The sequence below is a fragment of the Aquarana catesbeiana genome, linkage group LG04 (assembly GCF_042186555.1).
Source record: "Aquarana catesbeiana isolate 2022-GZ linkage group LG04, ASM4218655v1, whole genome shotgun sequence".
NCBI classification, from domain to species: Eukaryota; Metazoa; Chordata; class Amphibia; order Anura; family Ranidae; genus Aquarana; species Aquarana catesbeiana.
The window spans coordinates 140,114,749-140,132,316 of record NC_133327.1 but is presented as its reverse complement, the minus strand read 5'-3'; the positions used below and the strand labels follow the sequence as shown (position 1 = coordinate 140,132,316).

The 17,568-nt window shown below is 41.2% G+C and overlaps 1 protein-coding gene across 2 annotated transcripts in view; it reads right to left on the bottom strand.

Annotated features, from left to right (window-relative positions):
* MYO7B (myosin VIIB) overlaps positions 1-17,568 on the bottom strand; it is a 422,737-nt gene that overhangs the window by 17,069 nt on the left and 388,100 nt on the right. For both annotated transcript variants that reach the window (XM_073625783.1, XM_073625782.1), the window contains 2 exons: positions 10,314-10,430; positions 7,084-7,167 (listed from right to left, as the gene is read on the bottom strand). In XM_073625783.1, the coding sequence (XP_073481884.1) occupies positions 7,084-7,167; positions 10,314-10,430 (201 nt within the window). The remainder of the gene's footprint in view (positions 1-7,083; positions 7,168-10,313; positions 10,431-17,568) is intronic.

Sequence of the window (17,568 nt, the reverse complement as noted above, 5' to 3'; positions counted from 1 at the left end):
AGACCTTAAACACCCCTCTATGTTATCCTATGTGTCCATGCACACATGGACGTTTTTAGCAGTTTATCAGAAAAGGAGTTTATGGGCTGTTTTCTAAACACCTTAAAATTGTGTTCAGGAGCGGGAATTCTGACCACAAAACCTGCTGAACGCGGTTAAACGGTCATAAACATTTATAAATGCGCATAAACTCTAGGTACATTTAACACTCCAGCGTTTGTTTATTTCAATGAATAAATTAAAATTCTGGCCAATGAAATAAATAAACTCCCAAACTCCAAACTCTGTTAAGCTCTGATAAACTCACCTAGACTGTTTTGAGAAAATGCAGCTTAGGTGAGTTTATAACGCTGATTTTCTCCTGTCAGGATAAACAGTGTGTACAAGAAACCAGTGTGCACGAGGCCTAACTGTTTATTTTTAAGTATTGCCTGTGGATATGCAGACAACCTCATTTGAATGTCCCAGGTGGTTGCAACAGGAGCTCCTTTCCCTGTGCATCGGTTTGTTTCAATAAACCTAACCTTGACTTTTATGGTGAGTGGCCATTTTACCCTCTTTTTTTTTTTTTTTTTTGTGGGACTAATGTGGACTAATTATCGTCGACAAAAATCTAACTCACTATTGTCATTAAAGTGATTGGAAATTTTAGGGTATGTTACTTCTTATATTCAAACATTTGTATCCTAAAAATCAAATATTTTTAGGATACAGCGGGTAAAATAAGTAATGAAGACGTCACCATTTTTCTAGGCAAATATATTTCTAAAGGTGTTATTGACATTTTCACCACATGTCGGTAACAATCCCTGCAATCCATATATACAAAGAAACCAAAACAAATTCAGAAATGAAGTTATGTGTAATAAAATGGAATCACACAGGGAAAAAGTATTGAAAACGCTAACTGAAATGTATTTAATACTTGGAACAAAATCCTTTGTTGGTAATGACAGCTTCAAGACACCTCCCGTATTCAGAAACTAGTCACATGCATTGCTCAGGTGTGATTTTGGCCCATTCTTCCAATCTTGAAGGTTCCGTGGGCCTCTTCTTTTAACTCTGATCTTTAGTTCTTTCCATAGATTTCCAATTGGATTCAAGTCAGGTGATTGGCTGGGCCATTCTAGCAGCTTTATTTTCTTTCATTGAAACAAATAGAGAGTTTCCTTGGCTTTGTGTTTGGGATCATTGTCTTGCTGAAATGTCCACTTTTGTTTAATCTTCATCGTCCTAGTAGGTGGCAGCAGATTTTTATCAAGAATGTCTTGGGACATTTTTCCATTCATCCTTCCTTCAATGACATGAAGTTTGCCAGTACCGCATTCTGAAAAACAGCCCCACACCATGATGTTCCACCTCCAAACTTCACTGTCGGTATGGAGTTTTGCAGTGCCATTTGACCTCCAAACATGGTGTGTATTATGGCATCCAAGAGTTAAATTTTGGTCTCATCTGACCAGACTATATTCTCCCAGTATTTCACAGGCTTGTCTAAATGTTGTGCAGCAAACTTTAAACAAGCTTCAGCATGCTTTTCTTCAGCAATGGAGTCTTGTGAGGTGAGCGTGCATACAGGCCATGGTGGTTTAGTGCATTACTTATTGTTTTCTTTGAAATAATTGTACATGCTAATTCCAGGTCTTTCTGAAGCTCTCCACAAGTGATTGGCTCTTGGACAACTCGTCTAATAATTCTTTTCACTCCTCTGTCAGAAATCTTGCGAGTGCTCACTGGAACATTCAGAAGTTTAGAAATCCTTCTGTAACCAATGCCATCAGTATCAGTTTTGCAACAATAAGGTTGCGAAGGCCTTGAGAGAGCTCTTTGCTTTTCTCCATCATGAAATGTTTCTTGTGTGACACCTTGATAATAAGACACCTTTTAATAGGCCATCAGTTGAGACTGAGGCTGGGTTCTCACTGGTACGACAAACGATCCGACATTGGGAGCTTATGTCGCATGACGTGTGATAATCAATGTTTCCCTATAGGAGCTGTCTTAACTGGTCCAACTTTGGAAATGCTCCCTGCCCTACTTTGGTCCGACTTTGATCCTACTTCAGCCCACTGAATATCACTGAAGTCGGATCAAAGTCGGATCGCCATCTTGACTGATCCGACTTTGGCATGTGACTTGTGCTCTGATGATCTTGAAGGGGAACTCCACGCCAAATAAAAAAAAAAAACGGCATGAGTTCCCCCTCCAAGAGCATACCAGGCCCTTTGGTCTGGTATGGATTTTCAGGGGAACCCCCACGCCGAAAAAAAACATGTAGGGGTCCCCCCAAAATCCATACCAGGCCCTTATCCGAGCACATAGCCCGGTAGGTCAGGAAAGGGGGTGGGGACGAGCGAGCGCCCCCCCTCCTGAACCGTACCAGGCCGCATGCCCATAACATGGGAGGTGGGTGCTGTGGGGCAGCCCTGCGCCTCCCCATCCCAAAGCACCTTGTCCCTCATGTGGATGAGGACAAGGGCCTCTTCCTGACAACCCTGGTTGTTGGTTGTCGAGGTCTGCGGGCAGGGGGGGCTTATCGGAATCTGGAAGCCCCCTTTAACAAGGGGGCCCCCCAGTTCCTGGCCCCCCACCCTATGTGAATTCTGCCTCTGCCGGCTCTTCTCCCCTCTCCGGGTCTTCTCTGCTGATGTCTTCTAACCCTCTCCGGTTCTTCTCCCTCTGTCCGCTGTCTTCTGCCTCTGCTGAGTCTTCTCTGCTAACTTCTCGCTCTTTTGCTGGGTCTTCTCCCGATATTAACTCGACGCTCTCTCTCGCTCTAATGCCGGGTGCGTGGTGTGCCACTACTTATATAGGCATTGGGCGGGGTCACGGTGTGATGTTATTCAGAGCCCCCTCCCCTTATGACATCACCATCCAGGGCATGATGGGTGGTGACATCATAAGGGGCGGGTCTCCGGTGACCCCGCCCCATGCCTATGTAAGTAGTGGCACACCGCGCACCTGGTATTAGAGCGGGAGAGCACGTCGAGTCAACATCGGAAGAAGAACAGGGGAGGGAAAAGAAAGCAGAGAAGACCCAGCAAAAGAGTGAGAAGATAGCAGAGAAGACCCAGCAGTGGCAGAAGACAGTGGACAGAGGGAGAAGGACTGGGGAGAGAGGTGAGAAGAACTAGAGAGGGCTAGAAGAATCAGCGGAGAAGACCTGGAGAGGGGAGAAGAAGTCGGAAGAGACGCTGAAGCTGCCTTAATAAATTACTTTAACACCCTGTGTGCTGTGTTTTATTTTTAAAACTTTATTCAGGTGAATGGGTAGGGGTACAATGTACCCCATACTCATTCACATAAGGTGGGGGTCCGGGATCTGGGGGCCCCCTGGTTAAAGGGGGCTTCCAGATTCCGATAAGCCCTCCACCCTGGCCGTTGGTTGTCGGGAAGAGGCCCTTTGGGATGGGGGGCAAGGTGCTTTGGAGTGGGGGGGGCGCAGGGCCCCCCTGCCCCAAAGCACCCACCCCCCCCATGTTGAGGGCATGCGGCCTGGTATGGTTCAGAAGGGGGGCGCTCGCTCGTCCCCACCCCCTTTCTTGACTGGGCTGCATGCTCGGATAAGGGTCTGGTATGGATTTTAGGGGGGACTCCCACGCCGTTTTTTCACACAGTGCCTGGTATTGTCAGAGATCAAAGTTGGATCCCTGTTCATTGAAGTCAGATGTATGTCGGACTTCAAGTCACAGGGCAAAGTCGGATCCAAAGTGGTACGTCATACCAGTGTGAACCCGGCCTCAACCAGCTGATATTAATTTGCACTGACAAGGGGCACGATTGCTTTCCAATTACTGATAGGTTTTAGCTGGTGTCTTGGCTTTCCATGCCTTTTTGTGCCTCCCTTTCTTCAATACTTTTTCCCTGTGTCATTTCATTTTATAATACATAACCTAATTTCTGAACCTATTTGTTTTGGTTTATTTGTATAAATGGATTGCATGCAGGGGCGTATCATGAAATGAGTGGGCCCGTGTGCAAGATAAAAAGTGGGCCCCAGGCATCAATAAAATAAAATGCGGCATGCGCAGTGCGCCGTGACAAAGTGTGGGCAGGAGATCAGGGGGCCAGAGAACATGGGGCTGGAGGAGAAGGACACGGCAGACATTGGGGGGATGATCGGTGTGGCAGAGGGACAGTTGCGAGCACCGATCCCTGTATGGCATTTTAACTGACAGCCGCGGAAGGGAGAGAAGGAGAAGCGGCTGACTGAAAAGCCATGCAGGGAGATCGGTGCTCGCAACCGTCCCCTGCCGCACCCATCATCGTCCCAATCAAGGAACAATCATCTACGTGGGCAGGGTGGGTCACAGTGGCCCCCCTCTCGGAACACCCTGCACACTTGGATGGTACGCCACTGAATGCATGGGTTGTTACCGACATGTGGTGAAAATTTCATGTTGAGTAGAATTATAGGGGTCTGATAATGTTGAGTATATATTTATATATATATATATATATATATATATATATATATATATATATATATATATAAAACTATCACTTTAAGAATTTGTAATACACTTTCTTGCTCCTTCTTAGACACAGAGTTTTCAGTCTATGATGACCTTCACCGCCAGATAAGAAGCATCAGTTTACTCCCTTTTTTTGATCCGAGAAATGGACAGTCTTATCTAGCTGGTCTGATCCAGTACCGTCATGGCGGCGCCCATGTTTTCTTTCGCTTTCTATCAGTCACATGATGTAACCACCCATTTAACTCTTCCCTTGCTACTAAGAAGATATGAATGCTGATTGGACTAAACTATATGATCACACCTATAACACGTCTAGAACTTATGCATATTCATACGTATATATTTTTAAACTTGATGTTTTTTTAAGTCAGAGACACTTCCTTCTTCCTTCGGCCTGGTAGTGCTGAATATCGGTGTGTGTTGTGTCTCTCCACTGCAGTGTATACAATAAAGCACCTACTTCTGGGTCTACTATCTCATCTGAATGTCTTGTTTGGAGACTCCCTAACCTGATTTAACAATGTCAATAGCACCTTTCGATTTTTTAGGCCTTTATATTTACCTAGAAAAAGGCTGACTTGTTCATTACTTATTTAACTGCTGTATATTAATTGTTTTACATTTTAGTTCTGTTGTTTTTAGCTAACAAAGATTTTTAAAGTGTGCAAGAGAATATTTTTTCATTTACCAAAGCATGGCTGCTATAAGTGCAGATTACATGTCAAAGCTAAGTGCCTTGACTAATGTTGGACCCACAAAGCTGTTTTGAGCATCTATTAATACATATTTATGTGGGCAGAGTGCAACATCATGAATATTAATAGAGCTTTTTTTTAAAAAAAAGAATATTTTAAATAGTTTTACTCTCATATTAAAGGAAAGAAATATATCATATAATAAATAAAATCAGTAAGTTTCCGATCACATGACTATCCTTTACCAGTATAAAAGTGTTGTAGCGGTGCACTGAATGCAAATTCTAGTGCCGAAACTGAAAATCCGGGATGCACTTGGCCGAAACCGAGACCAAAACCGAAAATTACAGTGTAAAAAAATATATATTTTCTTATATATAATTGTATTATATTCAACTTTTTAATTATTATCATGAATTTAAATAAATATGAATTTACTGTCGGCCATTATCTGCACCTTTAGCTCAGGAAAAATGCATCCTTTTAAATTCTATGTATGTCTTCACACTTTTAAGAGTAAAAATAACAGTGCCACAGACTATGTGAAACCAAACGGGGGTCACAGCCCACCCTCTAGGTTATATGCTACCACACCCCAAATAATTCATGAATATCTCTTATTGTATTGTGTCCTACCAACCCTATATAAAGTGCTAGTGCAAGAAATGCAATTTTTTTTTTAAATTTACAAAAAAAAAGTGTTCATAACAAATATGAATCATAAAGTGATGTATATGCAATCAAATAAATAATCATAAAGTGTTATAGTGCATATATCTGCTCATAATAAAAAGTGCTGCAAAAAACTATACATCAAAAAATAAGTCCGTATGTGTATGTGCCAAAATATCTACTGTAATAAATGTGATTAAACTTCTCCAAAAGTGCTCTTCATGCCACTGTGCATATCACACCCGATGTGATCCTTCACCATTCAATAAATGCACTCACCAGAAACATAGGCTGATCAAGTTATAAACCAGCAACTGCACATATACTGATCTCACAGTGATAATTGGCTCCACTCCAAAAAGCAGATCCTTACAGTACCCACTCTGGCAAACGTGTCCTCATACATAAACGGAGGATAGGAGAAAGAGAGCTTTCATAACATAAAATCTTTTAATAAAACAGCCTTTTATTTAAAATAAATTATTTCCACACACATTTTTATCCCGACACTTGGGTAAAACAGCTCAATCGTTTGCCTATTGTCTCTGGCCGGCAAGTCTGAGCTGCAAATACAATTTTTGTCATGCGCAGTGACGTCAGTGTCCTTGCCCCACCCTACGTGTTTTGTCAATGTAACCTGTGGGAGGCCGATTGCACACACTGCAACATCTTTATAAAGGGTCTCTACCCAATAATACCCATACATTAATAAAACTTTTAAAATATAAAATACATATAACAAAAAACATCTTGAACAGGCTACTGACACATCCTACTGTACAAAAAAACGCACCAAAAATGCACCTTCCTGTTTAAATGCATGCAACGCATCAATAACGCACCTGTGTTACGTTTGTGATGTGGTTTTTGAGTCACATGACCTATGAAAAACACACTACAAGCACAGTAAAATCATGGCAAAATCGTGGCAAACTTGTGGCAAAATCATGTTAAAATCGCAGCAAAATCATGGCAAAATCACATGCGTTTTCAGAGCCATTATTATTTTACCTCTTTTGGCAAAATGCTGAAAACACCATTTTCGGCTGATATGTTTTGGCAGCCGAAATTTCAGTGCATCTCTAGTTGTAGGTGTTAAATATCCTAATATATCGTGTTTAGGATATGTTTTAAATACATTTGTTTTTTAAGATGAATAAAAACACAAGGAAGGCATGGGACTCCTGCTGCATTATCTGAGATTAGAAGCCTCTGTACATTAGACCCAATTATTTTACCTTTGTCTTTGGGTGATAAAGTGATACTCCAAGCCTGTTTATCGCAATGAGCACAATGTCAGGGTATGATGGGTCGGAGCATTGCTACAAGACAAAAAAAATTATATAATTAAGAAACCTTTATTAAAAAAATTTTCCCCACTAATATATCACACATCATTCAGAGCAACAATCTCTAGTTTTATGGATATAATCTTCATACTGACAGCACAAAAGTACAGTTTCTGTAGTTTCTCATAGAAGGCTTGAACTAAGGGAAAGTATCTAAAAATTTAAAAAATAGGTCTTCGGTAAGAACTACATCTTTTAAAAGGTAATTATTAATGAGCACTAAAGAGTCCATTGGGTCCTGGGCTAGTTTTGTAAATGCATTAATTACATTAAAATATGAGAACTGTTAAAAATGAAATTATATTTTTTTGGCTGCATGAAATAAAATGAAATATGTATTTTATAGTCTCAGTGCAAAAAAATAAATTTACATGGATCAAGGATATTAATTAATCACAGATCCACCAACACAATACAGTATGTAAGGTAAACAGTGGCGCTATAAAGAGAAATCAATTATGTGTTACATGTGTGTGCAATATTTGAAAGTTTTATAATTTTATCAAATGGGATTGCACTATTGTAGTGTCCTTTTTTATTATATACATATGGGAGATCTGTAAATCACCTATTGAAGATCAGTACTGGAGTATCCACAACCCTGAGGGGTACATTGCCTTTGAGCCGAGCATGAGAATGTGAGGCAATAAGTGTCGGTGAGTGCATACCCTTTGGGGAATTGGTGACATGTTTTTCGTGTGGTGTGGAGACTACTTATCAACATCAGTTATTTATTGCGGACTATGTTATGTACAGTATCTTACAAAAGTGAGTACACCCCTCACATTTTTGAAAATATTTTATTACCGGTATATCTTTTCATGTGACAACACTGAAGAAATGACATTTTGCTAAGCACTTAAGAAGCACGGAATCATTCATCTATTATTAAGTCACAGCACTGGATACTGTTCCACCAGCACGAGCACCTTTTTTTCACTGGGGACTGTTTTATTAATTTTATTAATTGTTACCAGTGTATCACTTATATCTATTACCTGTATGTAATTTTTTAGCATTTAGCGCGGTATACTTTTTATCATTTATTAATTGTTTACACCAATTTCATACTGCAGCTTCTCCAATTATGTGGTAAAGCAATTTGTTTTCTTTATCCATATTAACACATACATGAGGTTTTTTTCACTTATTATCATCCTTTGGCGCTTTGGTTCATTTTCATATTTTTTCCTCTTCTAAAGATGTTGCACAAGAAAGCCCGCAAATAGTTTGCTGAAGACAAGTATACTAAGGACATGGATTACTGAACCATGTCCTGTGGTCTGATAAGACCAAGATAAAGTTATCAGGTTCAGATGGTGTCAAGCGTGTGTGACGGAAACCAGGTGAGGAGTACAAAGACAAGTGTGTCTTGCCTACAGTCAAGCATAGTGGTGGGAGCGTCATGGTCTGGGGCTGCATGAGTGCTTCCGGCACTGGGGAGCTACAGTTCATTGAGGGAACCATGAATGCCAACATGTACTGTGACATACTGAAGCAGAGCATGATCCCTTCCCTTCGGAGACTGGGCCGCAGGGCAGTATTCCAACATGATAATGACCCCAAACACACCTCCAAGACGACCACTGCCTTGCTAAAGAAGCTGAGGGTAAAGGTGATGGACTCCAGTGGCAACCTGTGAAGCTCTGGTGAACTCCATGCCCAAGAGGTTAAGGCAGTGCTGGAAAATAATGGTGGCCACACAAAATATTGACACTTTGGGCCCAATTTGGACATTTTCACTTAGGGGTGTACTCACTTTTGTTGCCAACGGTTTAGACATTAATGGCTGTGTGTTGAGTTATTTTGAGGGGACAGCAAATTGACACTGTTATACAAGCTGTATACTCACTACTTTACATTATAGTAAAGTGTCATTTCTTCAGTGTTGTCACATGAAAAGAAATAATAAAATATTTAGAAAACTCACTTTTGTGAGATACTGTTATTGTCAATCTGCTGTATCCTGGAGAAAACCTACTATCCTAGTTCCAGCATTTAAAAGTCGTTTTCCAGGGGCATAAAATTAAACAAATAAACAGTGCTATCTCAAAAGACAGTGACTCTGTAAAACCCCAGCACAACTTTAATACATAGACAAAAATTGGATGTGACACCGAGGCAGCCCATAAATTAGTAATTTCTGAACAAAAAAAAAACGACACTTGATGTGGCTGGAGGTATCCTTCCCGCTGAACTATTCTATTCTGACAGCCCCGCCATCAGAATACACTGATCAAGTGGCAAAAATTCGACAGGGTGGTTCTACAAAACTCAATCAGTAGATTGAGTTCTGTACAATCACCCTGCCCATACATGGATCGAAATTTGTCCGGTCACTGATGAACTGGCCAAATTTCAATCCATGTATGGCCAGCTTGAAGCTCAAAATTAGGATAATCACCAAAACAAAAACATCTCGGGAAAAAATCTTCAAAATGATGATTGCCCCTGGAAATTAGAATGGTGGGCAACTGTATACTTTGAATTCTATATAAGAAATAATAACACAAGAAATAAAGAACATTTTCCAAAGATTACCAATGTTTTTCCAAACTGAATGACCATAGAATAGAAATGTAGCTGGACCACATACAAATTTTTGTTTATTTTCAAAATGTTTGTTAGGATGCTACTTGTTTTAAACCTATTATAAACAACTAGTATGTAGTGTTACACCTTAGAAGCCATGGTTTCCAAATACTGCACTGATGATGGTCAAAAAGCCTCTATGCAGTTATATAATGCATGTTTTTATAATATCAGGCTATGTTTTGCACTATACTCCCCTGGTTCTGGATGTGCACTTGGCTGTCTTGGGCATAAAAGAATGATTTATATGGTTCTACCCACTGTCATGAAATTAGCAATAATTCTCTTATTTTTGGAATATGTGATGGAATGGGACATGTTTTAGAAAATCTTTACTGTGGTGTGCACTGATTACAGTTGTGGGATTTCTGGTTTCTTTAGTCCATTCTCACTATAACCTGTATGTTGTTAAGTCTCAACCACTCTAGTATATAAACTTCCTGGAACATGTTCGTTCAGATAGTTGAATAGCCAGAACAGTCTGTAGCCCCAGAAGTTTCAACGTAACCTATATTCTATATGCTCACCTTGACCTCAAAGAAGGCAGAGCCGTATGTTGGCCATCTGCAAATATGCTTTAGAAATGACACTTTCGCTTCATCCACTGTTTTCTTCTCATGTTTATTATAAGCAACTATGATGTTCTGTCCACACAAAAAAAAATGTTAGTATTCTGTGAAATATATTCAGAAAATATATTCAGATGCCTCCAATCCTAGGGCATTAATACACAAATACCGACCTCAGAAAGGGAAGCAGGGTTTAGCCCTCTCTATACTGTTATTTTTTTGAAAATTCTTTTTATTGCTTTTAAACAAAAAGTAAAAACATTTAAACAATAGTTACAGACTGTCCACTACAGCACCAGCAGCCAGCATAACAAAGATCTTCATTCTCACATATTACAGATAACAAAAACAAATAAAATGCACACAGTGGTTATTACAAGGGTTACAAATCCACCACTGCTAGTTAACAGATTACAAAACCAACATCAGTGGACCCAAAGGCCCCTTTCACACTGGGGTGGTGGGGGTGTGGGCGGTAAAACGGCGCTATTTTTAGCGCCACTTTACCGTCGTTTAAGCTGTGGTATTCGGCCGCTAGCGGTGCGGTTTTAACCTCCGTTGGCGGCCGAAAAAGGGTTAAAACCGCTCGCATAGCGCCGCTACAGCAGCGGTATAGGCGCGGTATTCCCACGCTGCCCCATTGATTTCAATGGGCAGGAGCGGTTTAGGAGCGGTGAATACACCGCTCCTTCACCGCTCCAAAGATGCTGTTTGCAGGAGTTTTTTTTCTCTCCTGCCAGCGCACCGCTTCAGTGTGAAAGCCCTCGGGCTTTCACACTGGAGAAACAGCAGCGGCAGTTTTAGGTCGGTTTGCAAGCGCTATTTTTAGCGCAATAACGCCTGCAAACTGTCCCGGTGTGAAAGGGGCCAAAGAGAGCTGTATAAAATGGTCACCTCAGGAAAGGTGACCCGAATAAGAGACCCAGAAGACCAACTAATGGGCTCCACAGGCAAGGCAGTACCAATACAAGTGGGATCATAAGGTACAACATATTAATCAGAGACTGTAGACACAGAGTTAACTCACCCTACCCAAACCTTATCAAATTTGGCAAGTACCCCCCCTGTTGGCATATGTAGCTTTGTAAAGGGGCAAGGCCTTATTTATCAGTGCTTTCCAGGTAGACAAGGATGGAGCTGTGTTTTTTTTCCACGAGAGGATGATGAGTTTCCTAGCATAGAAAAATAATAAAGTGAGGTGCGTATAACGTTTGTGGGGGATAGGGAATCCATCAAACTCAGTAAACAGGTTTCAATAGAAGGCTGTATTACTAGTGTTGTGACCGACTGAATACACTGGACAATCTCAAGCCAGTATTGCTGGGTGGCTGCACACTCCCAATATATATGAATGAAGTTGGCATTGGGAGAAGAACAATGCCAGCAACCTGAGGACTGAAGGATAGATTCTAGATATCCTGGTCATGGTCAAAAATATTCTGTGCAGGAACTTAATGAATAAGGTGATCTCTAGCAGATAGCAGTCTAATGAAGGGGGCCTCCAAAATATTATCCCAATCATCACCATCCATTTGGGGGACATTGGCCAACGAGGCATTCCAACATAACTGCACCTGTGTCTATAAACAGTTGCTTATATATGGTTGACAGTGCCTTAGATAAGGTGTCATCATGGAGCAAAGCCTCCAGGTCACCTGCCCAAAGGGTAATCTTGAAGGTACCAAACTGAGCATAGAATGTGTGTCTAAACTGCAGATAGCGGAAGAAATGCGAGTTGGACAACTGAAATATACAGTGGGGCAAAAAAGTATTTAGTCAGCCACTAATTGTGCAAGTTCTCCCACTTAAAAAGATGAGAGAGGCCTGTAATTGTCATCATAGGTATACCTCAACTATGAGAGACAAAATGTGGAAACAAATCCAGACAATCACATTGTCTGATTTTTGAAAGAATTTATTTGCAAATGATGGTGAAAAATAAGTATTTGGTCACCTACAAACAAGCAAGATTTCTGGCTCTCACAGACCTGTATCTTCTTCTCTAAGAGGCTCCTCTGTCCTCCACTCATTACCTGTATTAATGGCACCTGTTTGAACTTGTTAAACAGAGAGAGGGTGACCAACTTGTTTAGGAGGAAAGCCGTGCCACGTCCAAAAATGCATAAACACAAAACAATGGGTTCCCCTAAGTGGACTTTCCCGGCACTTGCATAGATAAAGAAAAAGTATAAAGGTAGAAGACGTTATACATAGTAAAAAGACATATGATTTTATTCGTGTTGAAAAATACAAATGTTAAAAAACAAGCAATAGATATCTAGAGTAACATAGTAGAACTACATAGTGGACATGATGAACATCAAATAGTGAGTAATGGTGGAATGCTCTTCTCAAGCCCGACGCGTTTCGGGATATTTTTTGTTTATAAAGTCCTTCTTCAGGGGCATAGTTGAGAAAGAAGGGTTCATCTGAACTGATTAAGAAAAAAATGAAAAAAGGGAGGGAGTCAAATGTGGTAGGACTACCAATGATAGGTTAAAATGATCAATTGATCACCTACCTGATGGGATGTAATTGTTTGCTTGTAGAAAGGAGATTTTTGTTAAAAGCAAGGAAAACCACAGAGAAAGGGCAGGATGTGGGAGTGAGCAGTAGTAGTATAGCAAGTATAGAAGCTTATTCATAGGTAGTGGGGGCTGCAAATAGGTAGGTTGCAATCTCTATAGAGGAGTATGTCAGTGCTCCCGTCCCGCCCGACCCGGGCATGCGCAGGCCAGAGCGGTATGCTGAGGTCACAGGAAGGCGTCTCTAAAAAATGAAAAAATGTTTTTTGAGGAACTTTCGAAAAGATCCAGTGTAGATAGTTCGAAACAAAAAATGAAATGAATAAATAGATAGACTGATGTACATAATAACGATAATCAAAGTGCTACATGTACGGGCAAAAAACTTTATGACTCGGTGCAACCGAAAAGTATACTAAATAATGATTGATGAGAGGGGTCTGGCATTGGAATGCATAGGGAAAAAAAAAAAAAGTATATATATAAGAGTATTAATATGTAGTTGTTAATGGTAGAGAATAATAATAAATGAATACAGAGTGCATACCTATAAATGAATATATGGTATGCATAGATATTAAGGGGTACCAAAGTTGTACATCCGAGCAGCTAGGGTAGATTATTTAAGTGTAGCACACTGGTATATGGGAAGTATATGAGAAACAATTATGTTGCTACAATGCTTCTTATGGGAGTAATTACATTCGCCTGCAAGGACAGAGACCAAAGCAGGCTAGGGAGTAGTGAAGAAATAATAATAATGATAACTATAGGACTAAGGGAAGGGGTAGTACTACGCTTGAGACAATAATACTAGGGTAAAAACAGAAATAAAGGAAGAATAAAAGAAATCACATACCTTTAGGGAGAACAAGTGAACATGTAGACAGCCTCACAACCCAGCGTCTGGCGTGTGTAGCGCCTTAGCAGTGAGTGAGTGAGGCTGGTTTAAGTGGTGTACGGGCTCCAATCAGCTGGCGTCAGAATGAGGCACAGCTGTGTTATGGAGCCCGTCAGCTGAGACGTCCTATACAGACCTCCCGAAGCGGGGATGTGCGGCGCCGCCCCAACAGCGCATGCGCGAGCGCAATGACGTTTGGAGCAACGTCGCGCACACCCGCTCCACCGGCACGGAAGTGTCACCCCGGCGGACTGAGCATGTCCACCGGAGTGGCAACATGGAGGCAGTGGGCGTAAGATGGAGAACCGCCCAAGTACCTCCCTAGGCGCCGCCCCAGGGAAAGAAAGCCGCTCCGGCCACCCACGCCTCGGGGTGGGGGGGGGGGCGGCGGGGAAAAGGGGGGGATTCGTCACAATAGCCCCATCGAAAATATTTACAATACTCATCCAAACACGGAGGAGTAAAAAAGGAGGTTGAAAAAAAGGCATAAGGAGTATTGGACGGAATAAAGAAGGTATAGGCTCAACACTCACCAATACTAGATCAAAGTGGTTTCTTTAGAGAAATATATATATACGAGGGAACTGGGTGATGCTTGGAGATAGAGGTGTTTTTTATATATAAAAGAGGACAAACATGATCGAATATTCAGCAGTGTACTAGCCTACAGTACAGGCAGACAGGCATCTTAAGGCCTGTATGCGACTAGTTGTAATATGCAGAATCGTGAACAAAAAAAAAAAAAAAAAAAAAAAAAAAGGGCAATAGGTAACAAAAGACCTAACAAAAATAATGGATATGCAAATGCTAACACAGGATATGTAGCAAACAAAAACAAATGATATATAAACAAAGAAAAGGTTCCAATAAGGAACCAACCAAGCTGAATGTGTGTCCAGTACATGGTCCCCTATGGTAACAACTGAAAAAATCAGTAACATGATGAATAATTTAGGGGGAGTAGTAAGTAGGTGATCAATTTAAAGGGGGGGGTTGTGGGGAAAAAAAAAAAAAAAAGGGAAGGGGGGGGAACATGTATGTGGCAGACATACAGCTTGGTGTACAAAATGTAATGACAAAAGAGAAACAACCAGATATAATATACAATAAGGAAAACGGAGACTAGAGTAATGGACTGTTTGAACTTGTTAACAGTATAAAAGACACCTGTCCACAACCTCAAACAATCACACTCCAAACTCCACCATGGTGAAGACCAAAGAGCTGTCGAAGGACACCAGAAACAAAATTGTAGACCTGCACCAGGGTGGGAAGACTGAATCTGCAATAGGCAAGCAGCTTGGTGTGAAGAAATCAACTGTGGGAGCAATAAGTAGAAAATGAAAGACATACAAGACCACTTATAATCTCCCTCGATCTGGGGCTCCACGCAAGATCTCACCCCGTGGGGGTCAAAATGATCACAAGAACGGTGAGCAAAAATCCCAGAACCACACGGGGGGACCTAGTGAATGACCTGCAGAGAGCTGGGACCAGCGTAACAAAGGCTACCATCAGTAACACACTACGCCGCCAGGAACTCAGATCCTGCAGTGCCAGACATGTCCCCCTGCTTAAGCCAGTACATGTCCTGGCCCGTCTGAGGTTTGCTAGAGAGCATTTGGATGATCCAGAATAGGATTGGGAGAATGTCATATGGTCAGATGAAACCAAAGTAGAACTGTTTGGTAGAAACACAACTTGTCGTGTTTGGAGGAGCGAGAATGCGGAGTTGCAACCAAAGAAACACCATACCTACTGTGAAGCATGGGGGTGGCAACATCATGCTTTGGGGCTGTTTCTCTGCAAAGGGAACAGGACGACAGATCCGTGTACATGAAAGAATGAATGGGGCCATGTATCGTGAGATTTTGAGTGCAAACCTCCTCCCATCAGCAAGGGCATTGAAGATGAAACATGGCTGGGTCTTTCAGCTTGACAATGATCCCAAACACACCACCCGGGCAACGAAGGAGTGGCTTCGTAAGAAGCATTTCAAGGTCCTGGAGTGGCCTAGCCAGTCTCCAGATCTCAACCCCATAGAAAACCTTTGGAGGGAGTTGAAAGTCCATGTTGCCCAGCGACAGCCCCAAAACATCACCGCTCTAGAGGAGATCTGCATGGAGGAATGGGCCAACATAGCAGCAACAGTGTGTGACAACCTTGTGAAGACTTACAGAAAACGTTTGACCTCTGTCATTGCCAACAAAGGATATATAACAAAGTATTGAGATGAACTTTTGATATTGACAAAATACCAGTACTTATTTTGCACCATAATTTGCAAATAAATTCTTTCCAAATCAGACAATGTGATTGTCTGGATTTGTTTCCACATTTTGTCTCTCATAGTTGAGGTATACCTATGATGACAATTAGAGGCCTCTCACATCTTTTTAAGTGGGAGAACTTGCACAATTGGTGGCTGACTAAATACTTTTTTGCCCCACTGTAGACTTCAAAGCCCCCTACTGTTCTTTGCAATTAGGTTACTAGGCAAGGTTATTACTTGTGAGGCACAGAAACAAGAGACCAGCACTAAACTCTCATGTCAAGTGTTGAGCCTTGGATGTTACCTCTCTTGGGGTACATAATAAATTTTAAAAAATATTCATGTACCTCCAGGGTGCCATCATTCAAGCCTCTGTTTTACAAGTTATTTTGGATGGAAAGGTTTACCCTAAAAACACTTTCAGTTTGTTATTCGTAATTGGTTGCTGAAAGAATATCCTTCCTAACCCTGAAAATTCATGTTTTGTGTGGAAAATGGTATTCCAGTATGTGCTTCCAGCTTCTCTAGCAATCCACAACACATGGGGTCTTTTTAGAATAAGCATGTTGAGTAGCTGAGAGCGTGCTTTTCTTGCTTGCTCTGTGTATGAATTTTAAGATGTTTTAAATGTTGAATATTTTTAATATTTGAATAGAATTCTACATAAAAATAGATCTTTTTTTTCTCACTTTGCACTGTGGGAGATATACCGTGTGTTGTGGATACCTAAAAAAACTGGAACCAAACAGATTTTTGGGAGAAGTGGGTGACTGGTGCAAAATGTCATGTAAAGTTTTCCAGGTTTCATGTGGACAAAGAAGATCCATTATGTCAGGATTGTGATGAGTAATGCCGCGTACATACGAGCAGACTTCTCGTCGGACTGAACACCCAAGGACTTTTCGTCGGAGTTCCGACGGAGTTCCAACGAAATGGACTTGCCTACACACGATCACACCAAAGTCCGATCGTTTCGAACGTGATGACGTACGACCGGACTAGAATAAGGAAGTTCATAGCCAGTAGCCAATAGCTGCCCTTGCATCGTTTTTGATCCGTCAGACTAGCATACAGATGGATTTTTCGATAGGAATCGAGTCCGTCAGAAAGATTTGAAACTTGTTTTATTTCTAAGGTCCATCAGATTTTTAGACAGAAAAGGTCCGATGAAGCCCACACACGATTGAATTGTCAGACGGATTCGTTCCGTCGGACCTCTGATGCCGAAAAAAGTCCGGTCGTGTGTACGCGGCATAAAGCTACATCAATAAGCACAATACAAATTCCATTTGGGCATGCTTCTAGTAAATATATACCCTCAATACTTGTCAAGACTGGCTATATTTGTATTATTGTCTGTGCTTATCTATTCTGTGAGCCATGCAAGTTGAAGTATGGAAAATCTCCACAATAAGGTCACTGGCCTCAATACAATTAGAAATCCTAACATAGTCCTGTTATCCAAAACACATTATTTTTAAATAAAAGACACTACCAAATGTCTGACTATTGGTT